The sequence below is a fragment of the Xyrauchen texanus genome, chromosome 32 (assembly GCF_025860055.1).
Source record: "Xyrauchen texanus isolate HMW12.3.18 chromosome 32, RBS_HiC_50CHRs, whole genome shotgun sequence".
In the NCBI taxonomy this organism is placed as follows: domain Eukaryota; kingdom Metazoa; phylum Chordata; class Actinopteri; order Cypriniformes; family Catostomidae; genus Xyrauchen; species Xyrauchen texanus.
The window spans coordinates 25,859,469-25,872,488 of record NC_068307.1 but is presented as its reverse complement, the minus strand read 5'-3'; the positions used below and the strand labels follow the sequence as shown (position 1 = coordinate 25,872,488).

Sequence of the window (13,020 nt, the reverse complement as noted above, 5' to 3'; positions counted from 1 at the left end):
GAGTTTTTGAGCATGTTAAGAGCCCCAAAAGTGCCCCGTAAGTCGTAAAAAAAATAAAATAATAATAAATATAGCTGCGAGCAGCGATGGCGAGCCCAAGCGGTGGCACCGCCACCCCGTGCCTTTAGGGTCAGCTGTGCACGATGGGCAATAACGTAACCTCGCTTTGACCGTCGAGAAGGCGTGTGCTGTAGAGCTCGCATCAGCGTGGGCTCTGCAAAAATTCGCATGGAGGGCACATATCAACCACAAAGTATGTGTGAGCACCCTTCCGATACCTAAAATGAAAAATGAGACACCCTCACGGTCTCATGGAGTTAATGGACACACGAAATAAGTACACAAGACTGAAAATTCATATGAAGTGTGCCATTTGAGACAGGGACAGTGCCTAGGACCGTGAACCACAATAGTCACATCTATGAGGTAATTCAAATGTAGAATAATTTTTGATGTCATAGGTCAATATCTTTTGCAGCACTTAAGCGTGTTAATCCAGAAGGCCAGTATTTATCCGGAGGTGTCTGTTCAGGTTTATTAATGTAATTATAATTTACGCACTGCTGAAGTTTCATCGAGATCAGTTAATGTATGCAGAAGTTATAACACACTTCCTTGCTTTTATGCTGCCTTTATGTGCTTTTGGAGCTTCAAAGTTCATTTGCAATGTGTTCCACATTCAAACCAAAATATCTGACTTTCTGTTGGTCTGTTTGTTCACTTGAGACATAAGAGGGTGATTTAAAAGCATTTTGAAAGTGACACACTCCCTTCTGCCAGTTGGTGGCGCTATAACTTTGTCTCACAATAGTCACATCCATGTGACACACTGCTGAAGTTTCATCGAGATCAGTTAATGTATGCAGAAGTTATAACACACTTCCTTGCTTTTATGCTGCCTTTATGTGCTTTTTGGAGCTTCAAAGTTCATTTGCAATGTGTTCCACATTCAAACCAAAATATCTGACTTTCTGTTGGTCTGTTTGTTCACTTGAGACATAAGAGGGTGATTTAAAAGCATTTTGAAAGTGACACACTCCCTTCTGCCAGTTGGTGGCGCTATAACTTTGACTCACAGTAGTCACATCCATGCGACCGGCCTCTTCCACGCAAACACACGGCTGAAGTTTCATCGAGATCAGTTAATGTATGCAGAAGTTATAACACACTCCCTTCTTTTATGTTACTTTTGATGTGCTTTTTGGAGCTTCAAAGTTAATTTGAAATGTGTTCCACATTCAAACCAAAATATCTGACTTTCTGTTGGTCTGAGCTAATGACTGTAAATTAGAAATTTGTTCGGCCCGACGAGATCTAGAAGTGTTCCGAAGTTTCATATTATTACATGCAAGCATGTTTGATATATGGACAAGTGTTTGAATCCCATTCCAGGTGTCGCTGTCGAGCCCCCTGCCACGCCTGGGTACCAGATTCAGCCCGGCCCTGATGGCCGCGGGTTCTGACCTGTGTGCAAAGTTTCAAGAGTTTTCGAGCATGTTAAGGGCCCCAAAAGTCCCAGAATTTAAAAATCTAAACCCAACAGAGAACCCCCTCCCCTCCCCCTCCCTCCTCACACACACAAAAAAAAATTTGGCAGGCCCATTCTGTCTGTCAGACAGAGAGACACTGAGAGAAAAAACACAGAAAGGGAGGAGGAGGGGTCACTCAGAAAGAGAAAAATTTTAAGAAATCCACGTTCAAACCACAATATCTGACTTTCTGTTGGTCGGAGCTAATGACTGTAAATTAGAAAGTTGTTCGGCTTGACGAGAACAATATACACGCCGAGTTTTGTAACTGTAGATAGAACTAACTAAGTTATAACACACTTTATGTGTCCATTTTTAGTCCTAAATCAATTTCCTCGCCACGGCCAAACCGTTCGAGATATCAAAAATCCGTCCGAATGTAGCATCCTCAATGTCTTGACTTCATGCCGACCGAGTTTGGTGGCGATTGGATTCATTCTCTAGGAGGAAAATATATATTTCCAGAGCACGTGTTTCCAAACAACCCATAATAGACGACTTCCTGTTGGGCTGGCGTAAAACTTAGAGCACGAAAGTTGTTCGGCCCGACGAGATCTACAAGTGTACCGAGTTTCATATCATTACATGCAAGCATGTTTGATATACGGACAAGTGTTCGAATCCCATTCCAGGTGTCGCTGTCGAGCCCCCCTGCCACGCCCGGGTACCATCTTCGGCCCGGCCCTGATGGCCGCGGGTTCCGACCCGTGTGCAAAGTTTCAAGAGTTTTCGAGCACGTTAAGGGCCCCAAAACCTTGAAAAACAAAAATAAAAGCATTCTCATTCAACAGCCAAATCACCCCCCTCCCTCCAGACACAGAGAGACGTAGGGTCAGTGAGAGAGGCAGAGAAAATTCTCCAAAACATCCACATTCAAACCAAAATATCTGACTTTCTGTTGGTCTGAGCTAATGACTGTAAATTAGAAAGTTGTCCGGCTCGATGAGAACAATAAAAATCTTGAGTTTTGTGACTGTGGGTCAAAGTGTAAAGCAACCCCCCCACTTTTGTCAAAAGGTGGCGCTACTGAGCCCCTGCACCACGCCCGTTTCTGAAACTTTGCACATGTGTACTGGCTAATAAATGTGATGTGTCTGTCGAGTTTCATGCAATTTCAAGTATGCTAAGAGTCTCAAAAGCATCAAAAAGAATATTCAACTTTGAAGCGTTGCCGCGGCGACAGTATCGAAGATATCAATAATCCTTTCACATGTCTACATCTGCCGTGTGTTTACATTATACACCTAAAGTTTTAAGTAAATCGGGTAAAAATAAGTGGGTGATTTCAAAGCATTTTGAAAGTGACACACTTCCTTCTGCCAGTTGGTGGCGCTATAACTTTGACTGACAATAGTCACATCCATGCGATCGGCTTCTTCCAGCGATCACGCTGCTCGCGGTTTCATGGAGATCAATTAATGTATGCAGAAGTTATAACACACTTCCTGTTTCTCTTTTCGCGCCATCATTTCGTTTCCTCGCCACGGCCAAACCGTTCGAGATATCAAAAATCTGCCGGCAATTTTTCATGCTCAATGTCTTGACATCATGCTGACCGAGTTTGGTGGCGATTGGTGGCATTCTCTGGGAGGAGTATTCCAAATTCCATTGCGTGCGTTTTCAAACAACCCTAAATAGACGGTTTCCTGTTGGCCTGGGGTAAAAAGTAAAAGTATGAAGGATATATGAAACGATGAGATCTATACGTGCATCGAGTTTCATATTATTAAATGCAAGCGTGTTTGAGTTATAGACCAAGTTTTCGGACCCTGTTCCAGGGGCGCTGTCGAGCCCCCTGCCACGCCCGGTACCAGCTTCAGCCCGGCCCTGACAGCCGCGGGTTCTGACCCGTGTGCAAAGTTTCAAGAGTTTTTGAGCACGTTAAGAGCCCCAAAAGTGCCCCAATAGTCGTAAAAAAAATAATAATAATAATAATAATAATCCTAACGAAAACAATAGGGTCCTACGCACTTTGTGCTTGGGCCCTAATAATCCTAACGAAAACAATAGGGTCCTACGCACTTTGTGCTTGGGCCCTAATAATAATAATAATAATAATAATAATAATAATAATCCTAACGAAAACAATAGGGTCCTACGCACTTTGTGCTTGGGCCCTAATAAAGTGTTACCTCAAAAATAAATAAATAAAATAACCTATGGGCTGAAATATGTGCCACCAGAAACTGAATTTGAACCATTTATATTTGAATTTGAATGGCTAAACTTGAATAATTGCATTGAAAAACTGAATTTGAATCACATAATTTGAAATTGTATTGTTTAATTAAAGTTGAATTTATTCAAAAACTGAATCTGAATTGTATCATTTGAAATTGAATTTATTCGTTTGGAACTGAAGTCCAATAAAATTTGATCCTCGCTGAAAATTAAACTCTCTATATATCTTCACATTCACTTCTCACAATTCAGATTCAGTTCTCAAATTCAATTTCAAGTTACTGAGACAGACATCCGGGTAGTTGGAGGATGAAGGAAGAACAATCGAGCGCAGATCGATAGATAGCGTTCATTGGCGCACAGGACTCCTCTTGGGCCAATCAGCACCAATGTTTTGGAGCACAGTACGTTACCCGCCATGAAACTATGGAATTACGATTGTGTCAATAATAATGAATGTAACTTTATAAAACTGAACGTAACTTTATAAAACTGAACGTAACTTTATAAAACTGAACGTAACTTTTTCAGAAACTATCAAAAATATTCCATTACAAAAGAAGAAAAACACAATTAAAATGAAAAAAATTAACTCAGTCGCACGAATTTAACAGGCTCTTCAAATATGCTTCATTTTTTGTTAATGTTTTTCAAAGATTCGTTTTCGCAAATCATGGATTCTGAATACATTGCCACAGATTTCGCTTAAGCTCGCAGTTTTTGGTTTGCTGTTTTGAGACAAACCTATCGTGGGGGTAGGCTTAACAGTGATCTACTCTGATTGGATAGTGAGCTTTTGATGGACAGGTGCTCTCTGACCCGGATGTACAGACGTCACTCAGTGGCGCGCATATTGGAAAGCTCTCGCGGTGATTTGTAGTTATGCAATACGTCGTGCTTTGTTATATTCCTTACTAACAATATGTAAATAATATTTGACCTATAATTATATAATTTAATATTATATGAGACCTTCGATCGTCTAATAATCGTCTTCGATCAGTCTGTAAAGATGAGCTCTCAGGAGAGACACGGAGCGGCATCATCTTCCTCCTCCTCTTGTTTTTTATTTATCTTTTTTATTTATCTTTTTTTTTTTTTTTTAATGCAAAGAACAGGAACATACAAAAGAGAAAGCATACGTACATCACATAATATCAACCAAAACAATAAAGACGACAAAAATAAATAGAAAAAAATAATAATAATAAAAAAAAAAGATAATAATAATAATGTATATAACAATAAAAGAAGAGATAGGGCCATTACATCACACAAAAATGTTCACATGAAGAGATCAAATGCAGTGCAGATTCTAACAGTCCTTATGACTTTCTTATTAGTAGATACTGAAATCAAATTTAGATAATTTTCTATTTCTTTTAAGAAGACAGAGAAGATAGGTTTACAGTTTAAAAATGTGCATTTGTGAATATAGAATTTGCTTAGGAAAATAATTAAATTAATAACAAAACAGACATTTTCGTTTGTGGGGTCTGAATAAAAATACCCAAATATAATGTTTCTAATATGTATTGAGAAGCCTGGCAAAATCTTACACTTGATAAAAACATCAATATCACTCCAGAGCTTCTGAGTGTAATGACACGACCAAAATAAATGAACCACTGTTTCATCAGAATTCACACAAAAAGAGCATGTTAGCTCAATGTCAGATTTAAATCTTTGTATAAATTTCTTAACAGGATAGAACCTGTGTATCAACTTAAAGGAAATTTCTTTCACTTTATTTGTGAGAATGAATTTCTGCTGTAAAGACCAGATTTTTTTCCAATTAAGGTTACCAAACAAATTATTCCAAAAGGAAATAACAGGTGGAACAGAAATCAAATCCTTAAGAAATAAAGATCTTATAGTTTTTAGCTTTCGACTCTGAAAAACAGATTTGACCAACAGAAGTATCACAAGGTTTAGGAAAGGATGCAGTAGATACTGGGGTGAAGTAATTACGGTTTTTAAAAAGCATACATAAACCAGAGGGAATAGCACCCATTACTGTAGCAAATTCTTTTGGGGTTACTGGTATTTGGTATTCAGAAAGAAATTCTGAATATCTGAATAAAAGACCTTGCTTATTAAACAAATGCTGCACTCCTCCTCCTCTTGTCCTTCAAGGCAGCTTGAAGTAAGTTCGTGTTACTGAAGTAACCAATAACATCGATAAAAGTTTTATTCATGTAACGTTACAGTGTGCAACAGTTCTGGCTTTATTTTGCAAATTTATTGTTTAACCACTTCAGCTCTGCAGGATATTTTGAATTTTTTAGAGAATTAGGCATATCTGAATTTAAAAGAGCGTCCTGCCCACATACATTGGAGTAAATGGATAGAAATGGTCTAATTTTACAGAAAACACTCTAAATTTCAACACAGTGGTGGAATATTGCATATATTTTATTATATTTATTCACAATGTTTTGATAAACACATATAAAATATAATATTTTTATATATTTTTTTATAATTTTTTTATTGTCATTCACAAGTTTGCAATGCACTGATGTCATGTCATGATGTTATGTAGTTTGATTGTTTGCTCTTTTGCACAGTTATTATATTCAAGGACGTGTCAATGTAGACAGTGCAAATATCAAACTGGTCTTTATTCTACAGCAAGGCAGAAATCTTGATGCAGATGCTGCATCTGTACATAACAACCTTGAAATTCTTAACCAGTCGCTCAGGAATACCAGCACAAGGCAGGGTCAGCAGCAGTCGGGGCAGAGTCAAACAGTGGACCAAGATATGGCCAGGTTTCAGTTTTGCAGTCATGACAATGACAAAACAGCAACATTTTATTTAGCATGCATTTACAATACAACAATAAATTTGCAAAATAAAGCCAGAACTGTTGCACACTGTAACGTTACATGAATAAAACTTTTATCGATGTTATTGGTTACTTCAGTAACACGAACTTACTTCAAGCTGCCTTGAAGGACAAGAGGAGGAGGAAGATGATGCCGCTCCGTGTCTCTCCTGAGAGCTCATCTTTACAGACTGATCGAAGACGATTATTAGACGATCGAAGGTCTCATATAATATTAAATTATATAATTATAGGTCAAATATTATTTACATATTGTTAGTAAGTAATACAACAAAGCACTGACGTATTGCATAACTACAAATCACCGCGAGAGCTTTCCAATATGCGCGCCACTGAGTGACGTCTGTACATCCGGGTCAGAGAGCACCTGTCCATCAAAAGCTCACTATCCAATCAGAGTAGATCACTGTTAAGCCTACTCCCACGTATAGGTTTGTCTCAAAACAGCAAACCAAAAACTGCGAAGCTTAAGCTTAAATCTGTGGCAATGTATTCAGAATCCATGATTTGCTAAAACGAATCTTTGAAAAACATTAACAAAAAATGAAGCATATTTGAAGAGCCTGTTAAATTGCGATGCGACTGAGTTCATTTTTTTCATTTTAATTGTGTTTTTCTTCTTTTGTAATGGAATATTTTTGATAGTTTCTGAAAAAGTTACGCTCAGTTTTATAAAGTTACATTCATTATTATTGACACAATCGTAATTCCATAGTTTCATGGCGGGTAACGTACTGTGCTCCAAAACATTGGTGCTGATTGGCCCAAGAGGAGTCCTGTGCGCCAATGAACGCTATCTATCGATCTGCGCTCGATTGCTCTTCCTTCATCCTCCAACTACCCGGATGGTTGTCTCAGTAACTTGAAATTGAATTTGAGAACTGAATCTGAATTGTGAGAAGTGAATGTGAAGATATATAGAGAGTTTAATTTTCAGCGAGGATCAAATTTTATTGGACTTCAGTTCCAAACGAATAAATTCAATTTCAAATGATACAATTCAGATTCAGTTTTTGAATAAATTCAATTTTAATTAAACAATAAAATTTCAAATTATGTGATTCAAAATCAGTTTTTCAATGCAATTATTCAAGTTTAGCCATTCAAATTCAAATATAAATGGTTCAAATTCAGTTTCTGGTGGCACATATTTCAGCCCATAATAACCCTTCTGTTTTCACTGATAATAGTAATGGTGTAATACCGTATACCGTGAAACCGTGATATTTTCTGAGACGGTTATCATACCGTGAAAATCTCATACCGTTGCAACCCTAATGGGTGGGCACTGCAGCACTCTATTGTTCTCACAACAAAAAACATGGGATAGCACAACAGTATACTATATTCGTGGAATGATCCTAAATTCACAATACTTTGATCATCACTATCAAGTCCAACCTTACTGCTGTACAGTATTATGCATATATCAGTGCTTCTCACCACAGGCAGCCCATGGCAATCCCAGCCAAATCTGCGGTCCACATGGAAGCCGTTCTGATGGGCAAACCTCGTCACAATGTCCTTGATGGTTCCAGCCAGGATGTGACCATAGTGAGGAAGTCCAGTGGCAAAGGGTGGGCCATCATAGAATGTGTACCTGAATAACAAACATTTCTCTTATATCTGCTTTCTCTTTCTAAGAAAAATGCAGTCAACTTTATCAGCATTCTTGTGCATGAAAGAAACACTGCCAACATTGACCAAAAAAATTATCTATTCTTCATCAGGGATAGACGCAAAGTGAAAATGCATTCCAGTCATAAGACAAACCTAAACGTAATTTCCATTTAAAAAAATAAAATAAAAATGTCTCCCCTATTTGGAATGCACCAATTCCCGATGCACTCCAAGTCCTCGAAGTGGCATAGTGACTCGTCTCAATCTGGGTGGCGGAGGATGAATCTCAGTTGCCTTTGTGTCCGAGGGTCCGTCAATCTGTGCATTTTATCACGTGGCTTGTTGAGCATGTTACCGTGGAGACATAGCATGTGTGGAGGCTTCACGGTATTCTCAGCGGCATCCACGAAAAACTTACCATGCGCCTCAACGAGAACCACATTATAGTGACCACGAGGAGGTTCCCTCATTTGACTCAACCCTCCCTAGCAACCAGGCCAATTTGGTTGCTTATGAGACCTGGCTGGAGTCACTCAGTATGCCCTGGATTTGAACTTGTGACTCCAGGGGTGGTAGTCAGCGTCTTTAAACGATGAGCTACCCAGGCCCACCTGAAGCTATTTATTGAATTCAGTACATAAATGTTAAAGTATCGGAATTAAAGGTGCACTCAGTGATTCTAATCCAATATACTTTGTCAAATTCGGCAACATCGGCGAGGCTTTTCAGTGTTTGAGAGACCTCTGAGAGGCGGATGCAGAAATTGATCTTTCTCTTCTCGATAGGTGTGTAAAATAAATGTTGCTATGTTTTACAGAACACATATACACTCACCTAAAGGATTATTAGGAACACCTGTTCAATTTCTCATTAATGCAATTATCTAATCAACCAATCACATGGCAGTTGCTTCAATGCATTTAGGGGTGTGGTCCTGGTCAAGACAATCTCCTGAACTCCAAACTGAATGTCAGAATGGGAAAGCAATTTTGAGCGTGGCATGGTTGTTGGTGCCAGACGTGCCGGTCTGAGTATTTCACAATCTGCTCAGTTACTGGGATTTTCACGCACAACCATTTCTAGGGTTTACAAAGAATGGAGTGAAAAGGGAAAAACATCCAGTATGCGGCAGTCCTGTGGGCGAAAAAGCCTTGTTGATGCTAGAGGTCAGAGGAAAATGGGTCGACTGATTCAAGCTGACAGAAGAGCAACTTTGCCTGAAATAACCAGTCGTTACAACCGAGGTATGCAGCAAAGCATTTGTGAAGCCACAACACACACAACCTTGAGGCGGATGGGCTACAACAGCAAAAGACCCCACCGGGTACCACTCATCTCCACTACAAATAGGAAAAAGAGGCTACAATTTGCAAGAGCTCACCAAAATTGGACAGTTGAAGACTGGAAAAATGTTGCCTGGTCTGATGAGTCTCGATTGCTGTTGAGACATTCAGATGGTAGAGTCAGAATTTGGCGTAAACAGAATGAGAACATGGATCCATCATGCCTTGTTACCACTGTGCAGGCTGGTGGTGGTGGTGTAATGGTGTGGGGGATGTTTTCTTGGCACACTTTAGGCCCCTTAGTGCCAATTGGGCATCGTTTAAATGCCACGGCCTACCTGAGCATTGTTTCTGACCATGTCCATCCCTTTATGGCCACCATGTACCCATCCTCTGATGGCTACTTCCAGCAGGATAATGCACCATGTCACAAAGCTCGAATCATTTCAAATTGGTTTCTTGAACATGACAATGAGTTCACTGTACTAAAATGGCCCCCACAGTCACCAAATCTCAACCCAATAGAGCATCTTTGGGATGTGGTGGAACGGGAGCTTCGTGCCCTGGATGTGCATCCCACAAATCTCCATCAACTGCGAGATGCTATCCTATCAATATGGGCCAACATTTCTAAAGAATGCTTTCAGCACCTTGTTGAATCAATGCCACATAGAATTAAGGCAGTTCTGAAGGCGAAAGGGGGTCAAACACAGTATTAGTATGGTGTTCCTAATAATCCTTTAGGTGAGTGTATGCTGTTGTAGTGATGTTGGATTTAGTAGCAGGAGAGATGTGAATGTCTGGAGCTGGTGTGCGAAAAAATAAATAAGACTTTGGATTCTAGACCCAAAAAGCAACATTCTATAAAGCGATACATCTAGCTTAAACATAACGATGACTGCAATGTTACCTGGGCCGGTTCTTGGACTGCTTGAGACACTCTTGGAAACAGTCTTTCTCAACCCAAAACTGCAGGATGCGCTCTTCCTCCGTGGGGAAGTGGATGGATTCTGGCACTGCTTCAACCATTCTAACTGAAAACAACAATGATAAAAACAAATCACATGCCAAATAATTCTATTTTGCACTTGTACGATTTAAAACACTTATTATATAACAAACAAAAGCTATATTATCTGTATACCAGTTCAAGTCAAATTGAAAATATAACATGAATTTTAGAATTGCTTTGTATATGGTACAGTTCATCCCCTGTATGACAGCATACACACGGGCTGGCATGAACTCCACAAATTTGACCAATGTCATTGAAGCCTCAGACTTTTGAACCTCACTGTGTACAACAATAACACAACAGCCTAATGAAACAAGAATGGACATCCAAATAGCAGGGTGCACAAATATTTCTGTTACTGTCTTATCACCATTACACTATTCTAACATCATCTGCTTGTCGAATGAAGACAACAGAACTATTACATTAGAGACATTATACAAGGAAACTATCATTTGTAATGAATGATCAATTTGTCTGTGAGATTAGTCATCTGATGTATTCTCTCTTAAATTTTGAACGCATTTCAATTCACTCGTTAAAAGCAACGTTATAGATAACGTTCTTTAACATTTAGGAGCATAAACATTTCACGCTGACCTATGCAGCTGTGCTATAGCTTTTCATGATGAATAGTGTGCAAGATTTAAAATTCGAATATCTCATTACACAAGCATGTTTCTATTTCTTCGGTTAGCATAATATGCTGATATTGCACGATTTATGTCATTACCAATGGCAGAATAATCATGAGATTTATTGTTATGATAAGCTACATTTTTAAATTGTCAGATGAGACTCACACGCGGATCCTTACCGGTGGGCTGAGAGAAGGGGGAAATGATGCAATTGAGGGAAAGAGAGTGCGCAACCCGATATCCCACAATCGTCACTTTTCATAATAAAAGCCTCGTCATGATCTACAGCAAGTCCACCTAAATAAAACGTAGAAACGTTTTTTTCGTAGAACATTGCATAAAATATAATTTATTATTACAGTTCTTGCACGGCAGCACTGTATAAATATTGCTCACAAATTTACGTTTTCTTCTTTTCCTCCACAATTTGTTGCAATTAAATATTAAAGGGTTAGTTCAGCCAAAAATTAAAATGTTCTCATTATTTACTCACCCTCATGCCATCGCAAATGTGTATGACTTACTTTCTTCAGCATAACACAAACAAAGATTTTTACAAGAATATTTTAGCTCTTTATGTCCATACAATCCAAGTGAATGTTGACCAGATATTTCAAGCTACAAAAATCGTTTCAATCGTTTCAACCATATACAGTTAGTACAGTAGCGAAACGAGACAACATTCCTCCAGGACCATGGTGCTACATAAAAACAACATAGGACAAACACAGAACCACATGAGACTACACAACTAAATAAAATACCTATATAAAGTGCATGTGGAAACATGTGCAAAAAGTACGGGACAGTACAATACATTTCTAACAATGAACAGGACAATAGGCACAGTGAGAGACAGTGCAGCGCCGACCACAGAAGTGCAAAAAGATGACAGTTTCTAAAAATGTAAACATAACATACTATGAGATAGTGTCCTATGCACATAGCAGTTATTGAGGTAGCAGACAGTTATAAAGTGACAGTAATTAAAGTGCAACTCAGGACACGTGTGTGTGTGAAACCAGTCTCTGAGTATTGAGGAGTCTGATGGCTTGGGGGAAGAAGATGTTACATTCTGGCCGTGAGGGCCCGAATGCTTCGGTACCTCTTGCCAGACGGCAGGAGGGTAAAGAAGAGTTTGTGTGAGGGGTGTGTGGGGTCGTCCACAATGCTGGTTGCTGATAGTGTTTTTTGTATATGATGTCCACTGCCTCTTGGTGAAAATGTATGTGATCTTCTGAAAGTAGAAAACCTCTTAATATAATAGCCTTCATATTGTGATGTGCATGTCTTCTTGATGTGAAATCTTTGCAAATGTTAGTAAAAATAACAATAACGTTTATAGTATTACTGATATTTCAATACGAGTAACTGCTGAATTGAAGCAGCTTGTGCTTGGATAAAAACTCATTAAATAATTTTATTAAAAAATCATGTTGAAATGAGTGCATCAAATATTGTACAAAAGGCTAGTGTGTGTGTGAGTAAGAGAAGTTTCACTCACAGCTGCATTGAAAACCAGCAGTATTTACCCTGGGTCAGATTTGGCTTGAACATAATTGGTGTGGGCAAAACATTTGACATTCCATAAATGTAAACAAATATTCAAATCACTTTTTTTCATATTCATTTAGTCAGTGTTGTGGATAAACCAAAAGCATTTAGACCAAACATGAACTTCTTTTCTGAGCCAGTTTTGTAGAGAATAATAATTTCTTTGAAACATTTTATTTGAGCCTAACAAACTTGAAATGCTTTGCTTGAAAAGTATTTTCATGCTATATTTCTTCTTTTTTTTCCATTTATAAATGTGACTCAAGTGTCCAAATATGTCCTGAAGCCACTGTATTTGCTAACATTAGATTACTGCAGTTTCCCTTTGATCAGTAAATACCTTTTCACA

General features: G+C 38.7%; 1 protein-coding gene across 2 annotated transcripts in view; it reads right to left on the bottom strand.

The window, feature by feature from the left end:
* The window catches only part of LOC127625691 (isoleucine--tRNA ligase, cytoplasmic-like), a 210,136-nt gene extending 198,824 nt beyond the window's left edge, over positions 1-11,312 (bottom strand). Inside the window, exons 1-3 of one of the 2 annotated variants that reach the window (XM_052101027.1) lie at positions 11,283-11,312; positions 10,375-10,498; positions 8,005-8,161 (exon numbers count right to left, since the gene is read on the bottom strand). In XM_052101027.1, the coding sequence (XP_051956987.1) occupies positions 8,005-8,161; positions 10,375-10,493 (276 nt within the window). In that variant the 5' untranslated portion in view covers positions 10,494-10,498; positions 11,283-11,312. The remainder of the gene's footprint in view (positions 1-8,004; positions 8,162-10,374; positions 10,499-11,282) is intronic. The other variant, XM_052101029.1, reaches the window with a different exon arrangement.
* Positions 11,313-13,020: the final 1,708 nt, after the last annotated feature.